The sequence below is a fragment of the Indicator indicator genome, chromosome 6, assembly GCF_027791375.1.
Source record: "Indicator indicator isolate 239-I01 chromosome 6, UM_Iind_1.1, whole genome shotgun sequence".
Lineage (NCBI taxonomy): Eukaryota > Metazoa > Chordata > Aves > Piciformes > Indicatoridae > Indicator > Indicator indicator.
In genome coordinates this window covers 396118-409849 of record NC_072015.1, presented here as the reverse complement: position 1 = coordinate 409849, position 13732 = coordinate 396118, and the positions used below count along the sequence as shown (strand labels likewise).

Here is a 13732-nt window from a genome sequence, read left to right as displayed (position 1 = left end):
ACAATAATAAAAGGTTACAATCAGTGAACAATAGCAGCAGCTTTCTTGTGCACAAGTGATAGAAACCTGTGCTTGGGAACAACTTTTCATGCACCTGAGTCTGCTAGGTAGGTTTGCCCTGTGTTTATGAGTAACCTCTAAACCTATCCAGGTTTGTAGATCAGAAGCCTGCTGCATTTGCCTCTCAAATGACTGTTGGCCACAGACTGAACCCCTCACGTTTTCCTCACCTGAACTGAACTTAATGGAGCTGCCCATGTGAGTAAGACTTCCAAGAGCTCATACTGCAGGATTAGCTGAATGCAGCTTCAGTTTCTTTCATACACTTGCTAGGATTCCTATGAACAGTACTAGCTAGGACTGAGATCTGTCTGTTCCCCAGCACTGCGCCACTCTTTAATCCCTGCACTGTCCTCGCTTTGAAGGCAGGCAGCAGAGGCGGGTAGCATGCCCACTGCTACAGGTGGCTGCTGTCAGAACAGGACAGATTAGAATAGCTTCTGCCTCCAGATGGTGGTCTCAATACATCTGACACTGGCCAACATCAGGCAGCAGGCACAGCCATGGTCTGATGAAAGGCTTACAAATACAGCTTATTACCTTACAGCCAGAAACCAAATCCTGCTTTCAAACGCAGGGATGTAGGTTCAGAGCTGTCCTTGGAGAGTGAGAAGCATGCTCCAGAAGGCATGTTCTGACCTTCCTGCTAAAAGCATGCTGCATGTGAAAGAGGGCATGGCCCTGAACGAGCTTGCTCAGCTAACACCTGGGACTTGTCCAGCAGCAGGTGACCCCAGGGCAGTTATTGACTGATGACATGGGCACCTTCCAGGTTTGTCAGCCACACCAAGCAATGCCCTACTGCTGGTTGATGTGCATGGATCACTTGTAATGGATTTCTCTGTCTGTAGGTGGACATTGCTCACTCTGGGAATCAAGAGACTCCTGATGCCCATGGTGAGTAATTATTTTCTTGTACCTTGGGTCAAATAAGCTCTTAGTTAAGCTCGTCTTTGCTGGGCTGTTGCATAACCAGGTTTGGGGGAGGGGGAGGAAGAATAAGTGGTCTCTTTGATTTTTCTGGTGAAACTGTAAGATCCCAGCTTCTTCCACTCTCAATAGGTAGTCAAGGAACAAATGAGCCTAGCTCTGTACTTCGGAGGCAAAGGTTTGGAAACTGAGCAGTGCTACACTTGTCTACAGGATCTAATCTTAAAAAGTCCCCTGTCAGAGATGAGGTGTCCCACATGGCTGTCCCAAATCATTACTTTCTGCTCTAGCAATGCTCCTAAAACACAGATTCTGAAGTCTACCTGATACTACACCCCCCCCCAAGCACTCAGGTGGTCTCATTTCTCCAGCATTTGACTGATGGTATAAAAACCTCTTCCCTTCTCAGATAAAATTTTAAAACCCTGAGCTTGTAATCCCAACAAGACAAGAGAACATTGTAGATGGCAAAGGAAGATACCCTGAAGAGGAAAAAGTCAGAGCTTGCTTGTGTAAGCTCTGTATTGGCCTTGAGTCTTTAAGATGACCTAAAATGCTGAGAGCTGGACTGCAATTTGCCTGGAAAATAATTCTGAAGATGTCACAGTTGGACAGTTAGGGTTGGGCTGACCATGGGGAAAACTAACTGCCCAGTTGAGTCACCAGACAGGTCATGGGGAGGCTCATAGGAGTGCGGCCAGCTTTCAGTCCTCATGGTTGACAGATGAAAGAGAAGGGCAGAGAGGAACTGTCTGGGATCTTCTGGTGTGACAGGGCCTCTGAGAGGGAGGAGGTCCAGCTCATGCCTTGAGTTTGTAGCCAGTCTACACAACTAGGAGCAGGAAAAATGCTTTAACTGTTATTCAGACTACAGCTTTCTCACCAATAAAGACTTGTTTAGAAGTTTCACCATGTCATGGAGTCTGGGCTGATTGTCTTTGTGCTTGCCCCAGGGAAATTCCAGTGTGTGCTCAGGTCAGGTTAAAGAAGAGCTGGTGGTAGTGATCCACTGACTGCCAGCATGGATCACCACTTAACAGGGGGTCTGAAGATACCCCAGGCAGGGAACCACTGAAAATTACTTCCAGAAGTGTGTCTTGAATCTCTCTGCTTGCTGTTGTGCTTTAGCAGCCTTCCTGCTCATCACTCAGAACAGGATCACCTGCCCTTAGCCTTGGGAAGATATTTCTGCCTGAAGGAAATGGCTGCAAGATGCTACTGTGGCAGGATGATTTTACATGAAACTTGCAAAGAGATTAGGAATGAGTTGGGCAGAGTAAAGAGAGCAATCAGACCTCAAAAAATCTAAACACTCAGGTTCTTTCTACCCAGATGTTTTGTTGGTTAAATTGAATTATATCTGGCAAAAGGGAAGGTTTGTCCAGCTGTGTTTGGATGTCTGCCCTTAGCTTACCTGGAAGCATTTTTGCTCTCAGCAAACATTTCCTTCGTTTCTAATGCTTTTATGAGATGGAGCAATAGACAACATTTTTACATTCACAGTTGCAGATATTGTCATTTATTAGTTTGGTTTGGGGTTTGGAGGTAGCAGCAGATGTGGTATAAATGCAGAGCCATAACTCAGGAGCTGTTGCTATCCTTGCCCCAGTGAAATTCACCAATGCAGCTACAACAGGTTTGCTCAGAGGGTCTCAGGCTAGGTAGTGAAGGAAGGGAGAGTGGACGCTTGTCCTGTGATACAAAGGTTGTTTTGCACATGTTGAGTTGGTAAGAGAGGGCAACGAGGCAGCCATGCATTGCTCATGAAGAGAGTGAGACAAGAGCAGGGCCTGGAGCTGCATGCCCTGCAGGGATGCCAAAGTCCGCTCTTGCTTCAAGGGGCTTGATGGCACTGCAGCTGGCAGGGCCTAATGGAGGTGTGATGTTCTCTGGCAGGTGCTAAAGCAAACAGAGACTCCTGGGGGCTGCATGGGTCGGCAGGCATAAAAGGAGAAAAGGGAGACAGAGGTGCTCCAGGACCACCAGGTATGCTGCTTCTGACCTGTCACTAACAGCCTGTGAAGGGATGTGTGCTTCACTGAAAACTTCTTTGGTGCTTACCCTACCAGCCTTACCTGCCTGGAACCTTGCACCTGGGTTCAGCCTAGAGTCTTGCACCTGGCTTGAGCCTAGAGACTTGCACCTAGCTTGAACCTAGAGCCTTACCCCCAGGTTATTTGCTGAGCTGACATACAGGACAACAAAGCTCGTAATAGTACCAGGAAGCCTTCTGAAGAACAACATCTCTGCTGCACTTTGTGGGTACTGGTACTGTGTTAAGCACAAAAGCAGATCCTGACACGGAACTGGTCAGGGATTTCTGGAAACCTTAGAAGGATATCATGTCCAGTTCCTGAGGTATCCTTTTGTTGTCAATCTTTTTGAGCCAGCTGGGCTAAAATCCAGGACTTCCCACTTCAGGGTAACACAGCTCTGCATTCTGAGTTCAAGCCAGTCATTAGTTTGGGGTCTTTAGGCTGAAAAGCAAAAAACTGAGAGGGGGTCTTCTCAATGCAGATCAATAGCTAAAGGGTGGAGGTCATGAGTCTGGGTCTGGGCTCTTGTCCTTGGTGCCCAGCAGACAAGGGGCAATGGATACAAACTAGAACACAGGAGGTTTTGCTTGAACTTAAGGAAAAACCTTTTACTTTGAGGATGCTGGAGCCCTGGAGCAGGCTGGCAGAGAGGTTGTGGAGTCTCCTTCTCTAGACACTTTCAAAACCCACCCAGATATTGTGATCCTGGGCAAGTTGATCTAGGTGTACCTGCAGTGGGTTTTGGTCTACACCATCTCTAGAGGTCACCATTCTGAGTTTATGGCAGGCACAGGGTTGGACACAAAGGTCTCAAAATTCAATCAGAATAGGTTTGAAGAAGATGCCTGGAGCTGCTATGTGCAGCTGCCAAGCAGTCTTTTTTCCAAGCATGCTTTGGCTGGCCACCACTGGCACAGGTGGCAGAACCATTGCTGATGGTGTTGGGTTTTGTGACAGAAAAATGCCAGAGAGAAACAAACCTGTGCCCAGCAGCACCACAGTAGCACTCTGCCCTTCCTTTATCAGCTATGGCTCTCTCCCTGCATGGAAGGGGACACAGCTACTGACTGGCTGCTCCACGTGCAAAGCTTTGCTTTTATCTTGGTTTCCAGCAAAGGGGTTTGGATGTTTCTCCTGCACCACCTGCCCAGCTGCCACATTTCCAGCAAACTGGGAATTTTTGACCACTAAGCCTTCTTTCAAGTTTGTCTGAAATTTGCAATCAGATTCAAAAGTGATGAAGGTAGAGGAGTGAGAGACAAGACAGGGCCTGTAAGCCTTGCTTTGTTAGGAAGCCAAGCTAAAAGTGTCTGCTGGATTTAAAGGTCAGTGTTGTCACTAAAAACATACCTTCCTCAAACTAGGAATATCCAAAGCAGTGCTTTTAAAAAGAAAATTGCAGCTCATTATTGTATTTTATTGTATTTTCTTCATTTTTCAGGCCCGCCTCTTCCTCCATCATACTTCAGCCACTTTGTTAACAGCATAAAGGTAATTACATCCCATTTGTGTCCAGGTTCCCATCAGCTTTTTCTAAAGTATGCTTTGCTGTAAACTAAGCCTAACCCAGCACAGCCTGGGGAATCAGTCAAAGCAGAGAAGCACATCAGCAGATAACAAACTGTATCAGTTTCTCACACCCCAGCTGCATAGAGAAGTTCATTCTGAGTATAGAGATAGCAGATGTCAGCGGTTCACAAAGATTCCTTGTGAAAAATGTTATTGATGAGGCTTTTTGCCTTGCTGGTGGCACTACAGTGAGTCATAAATCCCTGTTGCCTACTGCCAGAAGTAGTTTGTTTCCATGCCAGCTCAGGTAAGAGACTTCCATTAGCCAAAGGGCTCCAAGAACAACTGAGCAGCAGCTGACACATGGTGGGAGGGAGGGAATGGCTTCTGTGTGATGCTGTTTGTCTTTGAAGCACGCTGAATAGGATAAGTGAAAGCAGTGGGAACTGCTTTTCCTGGCATCTCTTGCAAGGAAGCCCACCCATACCTTGCATAGCCATACCTTGATCTCTTCGGTCTCTCTCTGCTCCAGTATTCTCCTGGCCACTTCCAGTGACAAAAGGAATAACAATGCAACACTATTTTCAAAGTGAACAAGGCTCCTTATCAGTAGAAGAGCTAAAGAAAAATGCAGCAATTTATCCTTTAAGGATGCCACCAAAGCAGTGTGCTGCAGTTTCCCTGAAGGACTCTTAGTGCTGTCTGACCTTCGGCTTTTGTTTCTGCTTGGCTGAGTGCACCCAGGCTGCTCCTCTAACAGGAAGGGCCTCAGGCACGCACGGCAGTGCTGATTTAGCTTCTTTGATCTTGCTGAGTCGTCTGCAGCTTCGCAGCTTTAGCTACGCAGAACTCCTCTCACCTGCTCCTCCATCTCTGCACAGTGCCACACAGAGAGCTTTGCAGATCTGCTTATTGAGACACTAAAGAGAAGTGAGAGGAGGAACTACACATACCCATCTCTGTTGGCTTTCTGCAGCTGCCTGCCACTTTTGCTTTTCCCTTTGCCTCTTATGTTCACAGGTTTATTTCTCAGAAAGTTCTAACAAAGTAGACCAAAAAAAAAAGCCCAAAAAGACACCAAAAAACAAAAAGCAAACAAAAACAAAACCAAAAAATCCAAACAAACAAACAAAAAACAAACAAATTAAAAAAACCCCAAGGAATGAAGAAAAAGAACGAGCAGACACAAAGAAGAAATAATGTGAGGAGGAACCTACAACTGCACAGAGAGATAATGCCCTAGCATTTAAACGCTGTGCCTGATAACCAGCGCTGAAGGACAGGAGCACACATGCAGTTCGACATGTCTGCAGATTTCTGTGATGACTCTTCCCATCCTGGTACACATCCCTGCCCTTCTCTCTCATCCTGGGCACAGTAGTCTTCATTTTCCCTCACACAATCAGCAAGATTGGAAAAGCTCTCCAAGCTCATCCAGTTCAACCATCAACCCAACACCACCATGGCCATCAAACCCTGCCCCTGTGTGCTGTGGCTACGCTTTCCTTGAACATCCTCAGGGATGGGGACTCCACCATCCCCCTGGGCAACCTGTGCCAGTACCTGACCACTCTTGCAGCAAAGAAATTTTTCCTCATCTCCAACCTAACAATTTGAGGCCATTCCCTCTCCTTCTGTCACTTGATACCTTTAAGTACCTGTCCTTTCCATGTCAGTCTGGCTTCGCTTTCTCCTCAAGGGTAGAGCAAAGCAGACTGCCAGGCTTGTATGCTTCTTCCAACTGTTTGCTTTCAGCTGCTGCACAGAACGAGGCTGTGCCAGGTAGAATAGCAGGAGAGAGCAACAGAGGCATTTTCTCTGTCTCCACCTCCCTGAGTCCCTACCCTGAGAGAGCCTTGTAGCCTCAATGGAGAAAGCAATTCCTTTCCATTCCCTATCACTAAAGAAGGAATCAGTGTTACAAAGAGTTGAAGCAGATGCTTTTCTTTATGAGGCTCAGAGATTTGATGCAACCTTAAAGATCAGTGCATAGAGTTCTGATCTCACCTCAGATCAATGTTTTAATTATATTCCCCTAAAGGGTGAAAAAGGAGACAACGGAGTCACCGGTGTAAAAGGAGAGAAAGGAGAACCCAATGGAGGTTTTTTTCTGACAGGACCTCCTGGACCTCCTGGAAGACCAGGGTTGATTGTAAGTCATGCAGGTTGTAGAGCAGGAGTACTTTTGGGTACCCACTGCTTTCACTTGGAAGGCACCAAACACAGGCACATGGCATGGAATGAAGGTGCCAGGAAAAGCTGCTGCCATGCCCAGCTCTCTGCTATAGCTGCACCAGTGAGCAGAGCCCTGCTGCCAGCAGCACTGCACCCCAAGGCAGCAAACAGAACTCCTGGGGCCACTGCTTGGAGCCCCACAAAGGCCGAAACAGGTGATGCAAAGTCAGGCAGAGGCTGACCTGCTAAATAGTTGCCATCTAAATAAATAATGCTAGTTTTTATTCCAATAACCCAAAGCATGGATGAAAAATGCAGTGTGTATCCATCTGTATCATTCCTATACAGCTCAGCCACTGTCTACCTTGTCATTTCCTCTTCTGGTAAGTGCCACCACAGCTGCTGTGAAGCCAATGCACAAATGCCTTGGAAACCTATTTAACCCTGAGACCTGGCAATGAAGGTGTGCAGTGCACGACTCCATTGGTGTTGTGAGTGGGTGGGTGGCAGCTGAGGATGAAGTGATAGCTTAGCAAGCCCACCTTCAGAAATTCCCTCAGCACCAGTCCACATTGCTGGGAACCATCTCCCTGCTTAGAAACTCTTCCACTAGCAAGAATGAGTTGGATGGCACAGCCGAGGCCCCCCAGGGACTGAGCTCTCCTAGTCCAGGGTCCAAAACCTGTTCTGTGTCTGCAGGCCAGTTGGAGCCCTCCTGCTGCAGACTGAGAACTCGTTGCTCCACTGGACACATTAGGGTGTGGAGCTTTTAACCTGGAAGACCTGCGGGTGGAGAGCTTAAAGGCTATGAGCTGATGTTTGATCACAGCAGGGAGAAGCCAACATTTGTCACAGGACATATGCCCTGAACGTACATACCTTGTGTTAGAGCTTCCAACCATGAGCCTTCAACAAGCTCTTGTCTTATGAGAGCACCAAAACAAGCAGGTTGAGATCTAGGACTCAGAGTACCGGGAAGAGTTTTGCAGGTGCCAGCTGCTCAGGAATGGAGGTGAGAACTTGTGGAAAGATTTTTGAAACTTCCATTCTTGAACATAGTGTGTGGCTAGATTTTTCCTTTTAAACTAAGGTCCCTGATTCCTTGAAGAGAGCTTCCCACAGAGTCCTGCTTCAACAGTGCTTTGGTGGCAGACCTTCAGCCAATGCTGCCACCAGAGGAAGGTCCTGCAGCAATAAAACAGAGACATTCAAAGGAACACTTTTTACTGCCAATAGGGACCAAAAGGGGATTCAGTTATTGGACCCAGAGGACCTCCAGGGTTACCTGGCCTACCTGGCTTACCAGGTTATGGAAAAATTGGACCTCCTGGACCACCTGGACCACCGGGACCACCAGGACCACCTGCAATCTATGGCTCAGGTGAGAGGCCATGGTCTTGCTCTTTGCTGTGTCTGTGAGTGCATGGGGATGCAGCCAGACCCCCACTGCCCCTTCCTCTGCACGCCTGTGCTCATCTGTTCACCTGCTCTGCTCACCTGAATCAGGCTGCTCCCCTCTCTTCTTGCCCTCTACCAATTTCTTTGGGGGTGTGTAAGTTGGAACTGAGAACACAAAAGGGACAATTCCTCTGGTGACAGTTTTCACTGACTAGTGCTGTGGGACCTCAACTGCATGGAAAACCTTAGTGTGCCTGGGAGGAAAGGAGAGAGGCTGCCCTGAGGGCTCTGCAAAGTCTGTCAGACTGAGCAGCTGACTACATCTGGGGAGATGTGAGTGTGGGCCAAGATGCTGTGGCTGTTTAAAGCTTCCAGCACTCCCAGACATCATCACCAAGGCCTTTCTTTGTCACTCACATTCTCTCTCAACACACAATGGCCTTCAACGTGTGCTGCATGCTTGTATTTCAGCAGCTGCAATGCCTGGGCCACCAGGTCCCCCTGGAGAGCCAGGAGCTCCTGCAGCCAGGAATATGGTAAGGCAGCACAATCAGGAAGTTTGCCACGGAAACCTTGCTTCAGATCTTTTGGGTGTCATTGGTAGCAGTGAGAGAGAAGGGAAAGCTCTATCCTGTGCTTTTATTCATTAGAATATTTTCTAGTTCTCTGAAGCTGGTCACGTTTCAACAGGGAGCCCACATCTGGGACAAGTGATGAGAGAAGGCTGCCCATGGTTAGTGACAGTCACTGAGAGATGGATGCATGCACAGGTGGTGCCAAAGCAGTGCCTGTGAAAGCATGGCACTTACCACGCTTAGATACCAGACTCATAACTGAATCCAGTCCCCAGAAGAACTGTCCATTTCTGGATTAAAATCTGGCAGTTTAGGTTGTTTGATTCTGAGAAGAAAACTATTGATTTCCATAGCAAATCTAAAAACTGTTGTGCCAGAGAACAGGTGGAAATGTGTTTCCTTTTCTCACTGCATCAGTCAGATCAGAACTGTATTCCAGACATCCATGTAGCAGCAGTTACAGCCAAGGCTTCTCTCTTGCTCGCTTCCCAATTAAATAGTTGCCCTTTCTGAAAGGCAAACCAAGCTAGCAGAGGGCATTCATTGCCACCTTCAGACATTTGTGTGTTCAGAAAGACGTCAGTGCAAGCTCTTTCCTGTGCCTGATGACACCCTCCCTGCTGGGCAGGTCACGACATTCTGGAACATCCAGGGGATGTTGGACCAAGTCCATCTGGTGGCAGAAGGTTCATTGATCTACTTGAGTGAAACCAGTGAGGTGTTCATCCGTGTGAGGAATGGCTGGAGGAAGCTGCAGGTACTCTTGCATTGCCTCCTAACCCTTTCCAGCCCCTTCACTCCAAATGGAGCAGCTGCAGGGGTGGAGATGTATGGGTGCTAAGATTCCTTTTGAATTAGTTCAGGAGCTTCTGGTGATAGTTTGCTTCTCCTTTTGGGTTATTTCAGCTTGGTGAGCTAATTCCTATCCCTGCTGACAGCCTCCCTCCTCCAGCTCTATCAAGCCACGTGAGTACAAAATACTGGACCATGGAAAACTGATTCTAAAGATACAAAGCCAGGTGACACCCTTGGCAGAAGCTGCAGGCGGACCCCTGCAGTACCTGACCTTCCAGTGAGACTTGTCAGTACACAATAAGCATCTTCCCACTATAGAAGCTTGCAGCCTGGCCAGTCATCTGTTTCCATTGTCTTCTGAGACTCCAAATGCTGCAGAGACAAAGCAACACCTACAAAAAGCAGGCTGCCTGCAGAAATAACTCCCCCAAAGCTGGCAGTGCTCTGTTTCACAACACTGAGGTCAGTCACAACAAAGGCTGGACCCTTTCAGGGAAACTCAGGAAGTGTTTCTGCAAAGCAGGTTTTCTTCTAAAAGCTCTGGTCCTGCACTCAGGGTGCATCATCACCACCACGCATGTAGTCTATCCCACTGAGTGCTGAGGGTCTACCCTAAAGCCTCAGCTGTTAGTTTGTACCTGACCACCATCTCCAAGCCGTTGAACCACCCTGCATGTGAACTTGCTGTCTGTCCCAGAAAACTGCAGGAGAATGAATGGTGAAGGGGATAGAGAACAGTCTCATTAATTGCCAGATTAATTGGTCTGCCTGCTGAGGTGACAAAAAGGTGAGAGAGTGCTAGGAAGGAGCAGCAGGGAGGACGGTGGCCAGAAAGAAATAAAAGAAGTTAGAGAAGGTCAGAGATGAGTGCACTTAGCATGGTGGGAGACGTCCAGACCTGGTGTAATGAAAATTGTCTGTAGCCTCCAGCTGCCCTCACAGGAGTTTCCCAAAGAGCATGATCAGTGGCTTGTTACTCACCTACCATAACTAAAGAAACTTTGCTGTTCCTGGACAGCTGTGAGGGTCACCAGCCTTCTGGTCGCTACATGCCAGTTGTTTAGGAGAGGGAATTCCTCAGGCCTTGAGAAATATTCCCACTACATCTTCTATTTCCACATGCTCCTTGCCCTTTCAGTTTTCATTTCCCTGGTCTCCTGCCAAGCCAGGCTGCTTCCATGCAGGACTGCAGATGCCAGCCAGGCTGACACCAGCTCTTACAGAACAGTGTGGAATGGGTACAATGGGGTCTGGCAAAGCACCTCTGGCCAGGACATCTTTCAAACACCATTTCTGTGATCCATCAGACTGATGGCATGCAGGTGAAGTGCTCTGGCTATGCACTTTGGGTTTTTTTTTTCAGAGGCAGGGCAGTTTAAGCTTCCCCAGTATTCAGTGTTTGCATTATTTAGGAAACTGGAGTATCTAAAATGCTGAGCTGGGTAACTTGGCTAACATCTCTGTTTCCATGTGTTCAAATGCAGGGATTTCAGCCTCTTCCAGCACGGAGTCCAGCACTACCAAATGTGAACAGTGGGAGGCCAGCAGTAAGTATGAGATCTGTGGTCTGAGAGATCCACGTCTGCATAGCTCCGGTTTGCAGTGTGACAGTTTGCATCGTGAGGGAGATTGGTGACAGTTCCTCTGCAAAGTCACAGCTTTCACTTGAGAAATGTACAAACACTTCTTTAACCAGCTTAGACACCTCAGAGACAATAGTTTCCTCCAGATCTGTTGTCATCATCCCAGCTCCTTCTCCACATCATTAAAAATACTATTTCTGAGTTAGGAACTCACTTAGTGCTTATTCCTACAGCACAGAGTAGTGCTACAGTTAAATCTTCATGGCACTGCTTGTTTCAGATGGGCACGTCAGAAGCTAAGCCTTCATTTAAAATACCTTAAAATATTTAAACAAAGAGAACAAGGTAACTGAGTTATAGCTTAAAAAATGAAACAAACAAAACCACACAAAATAATCCACAACAAACCAAATAAAGCACCCAGAAAAATCCCCCAGGATGTGGATTAGTTCTTGCATATGTGCCGTTGGATTGTAGCATCCTACCTCTCGTATTTAATAAAGGTCAATTTTTTAATGAGATAGAGAGATAGAGAGATACTCTCTTCTTCCTACAGATTTCCATGCCTGCAGGATTTGGGATTTGTGTGGTAACTCAAAGACTTCTGCTTTAAATCCTAGCTGCTTTTGCAAGTATTTTAACTTTTAGGAGTAGAGGTTTCCTTAGTGATGGTTTCTTTAATGTCCCAAGTGGAACTGGTGCTTCTGCTGCAGACCTCACAGCTTTGAGCCATATGATGTTCCAGCAAAAAGTGACTGTCAGGGCTGGTGTGGGAGGCACTAGTTCCTGTGCTGGCAGGAGGGTTTTCCCAGCATGAGTGGTCTTAGGGTTATAAACTTTGACAAAAAATAGTGGGCTTTCCTCATTTCTTTTGTTTTTTTCTCCAGCTGCATCTGGTGGCCTTAAACTTGCCCTCTTCTGGGGACATGCGAGCAGATTTCCAGTGTTTCCAACAGGCCCAACTAGCAGGGTTGACATCTACCTACAGAGCCTTCCTCTCATCACATCTGCAAGACTTGGCCACAGTTGTTAGGAAAACAGACAGACATCACCTGCCAGTAGTCAATCTTAAGGTAAAAATGAGTGCTTGCTCTTTGCTTTGCACAGGATAGACTTTAACTGCCCCAAAATCTTGGAAAATGGCAAAGGCAGAAAAATTTGGCCTAGGTTTTATCTTCTAAACAAGAAGTTTTGCTTCGCATTTCAGAGTCAGGTCCAAGAAACAAAAGCGTAGTGATAAAGCAGCAAGTTACAGACCATCTCACATTTCCTTTGCATTCCTAAAGGCTGCATTCCCAGTACCCTGAGGCTAGAGATGGAAGCAAAGCTCTGAGAAGAGCCCACTTGGAGAAGGCTGCTGAAAAAGAAAGAGCCTTGGCTTGCTGGGGATGCTTCCCAGCAGCAGGGAAAGTGCATCCTCTATGTTCTCCCTTCTAGTGTGAGCACAGCAGGCTCAAATGCTGAATTTTCTCATTTTTAAAGACAAAGGCAAACTCTGCTTTTGGGGGTGATGCTGGATTTGCCCCAGTGAGAGTGAGAGTCTGTGGTCTCACATACAGACACTCTAAAGCTGAGGCAAACAAACATCTCTGGAGCATGAGCTGGCTGCCAGAACAAAGAACCAAGAAAAAACAAACCAGAAAGCTGATCTCGGTGACCCTGTGGCAGCAGCAGTGTTGGACCAGATGATCTCCAGAGATCCCTGCCCACCCCGCTTTGGGTGATGCTGTGACTAACCTTGTCTCTTCTCCACAGCTCCAGTAGTCCTAAGCAGTTTATCAAGCAGCCCCTTAGACTGTTAGGAGGGGGAGGACAGTGCAGAGATGATTAAGCTCAGTGTTTGGAGAGAGCTATGGGCATAGAAGTGAGACAGGTTTGCTCAGCAGTTTCATGCAGACACTGGAGTGAAACCAGCAGTCATAGGTGTTCTTAGAGGCAGGGAAGGGTCCAGGTGGATAGACAGTCCTAAGTCAGGTATGACGTGGATTTGGGAATTTCCTGTTGTTTGTAAAAGTGGCTTTGGAATTTTAACAGGGAGAAATACTTTTCAGTAACTGGGAATCTCTGTTTGATGGAAATGGTGGACAGTTCAACACTCATGTTCCAATATACTCCTTTGATGGGAGGAATGTCCTAACTGATCCCTCCTGGTGAGTTTGCATTACCATCTGTAAGTTTTACATGGCATTTATTTTACCAAGCAGCAGGATCTTGAATTGCTAGCAAAGTGACACAAACTATTCCCTTATGCCACCTTTCTTTATTTCTGATAGACTATGAATGGGATGGGAGGTTACATTCTCCTTTTCCTCCTCTGCTTTCTCATCTTTCCCTACCCACCATTAGTTGCAGGCAGAAGGAAAGCAGAAACACACGTTACCACCCCATAGATGTAGAGCTGAATACAGCAAAAAAGACTTCTTCAGGAAATAACTTCTGAACTTTATCTTTTAGGCCTCAAAAAGTAATATGGCATGGCTCAACTGCACATGGGGTTCGACGGGTTAGCAGCTACTGTGAAGCCTGGCACACAGCTGACACAGGAGCCATAGGACAAGCATCACCACTGAAGACAGGGAAACTTCTTGACCAGAAAGTGTACAGCTGTAGCAATCAATTTATTGTTCTCTGCATTGAGAACAGCTTTGTATCCGATTCCCAAAGCAAATAA

At 47.0% G+C, this 13732-nt stretch overlaps 1 protein-coding gene across 1 annotated transcript in view; it reads left to right on the top strand.

The window, feature by feature from the left end:
* The window catches only part of COL15A1 (collagen type XV alpha 1 chain), a 61584-nt gene extending 47852 nt beyond the window's left edge, over positions 1–13732 (top strand). The window contains exons 26-36 of the mRNA XM_054381946.1: positions 2887–2976; positions 4468–4517; positions 6577–6687; positions 7947–8091; positions 8580–8644; positions 9312–9440; positions 9590–9649; positions 10963–11025; positions 11949–12134; positions 13096–13211; positions 13516–13732. Of these exons, the coding sequence (XP_054237921.1) occupies positions 2887–2976; positions 4468–4517; positions 6577–6687; positions 7947–8091; positions 8580–8644; positions 9312–9440; positions 9590–9649; positions 10963–11025; positions 11949–12134; positions 13096–13211; positions 13516–13732 (1232 nt within the window). The remainder of the gene's footprint in view (positions 1–2886; positions 2977–4467; positions 4518–6576; positions 6688–7946; positions 8092–8579; positions 8645–9311; positions 9441–9589; positions 9650–10962; positions 11026–11948; positions 12135–13095; positions 13212–13515) is intronic.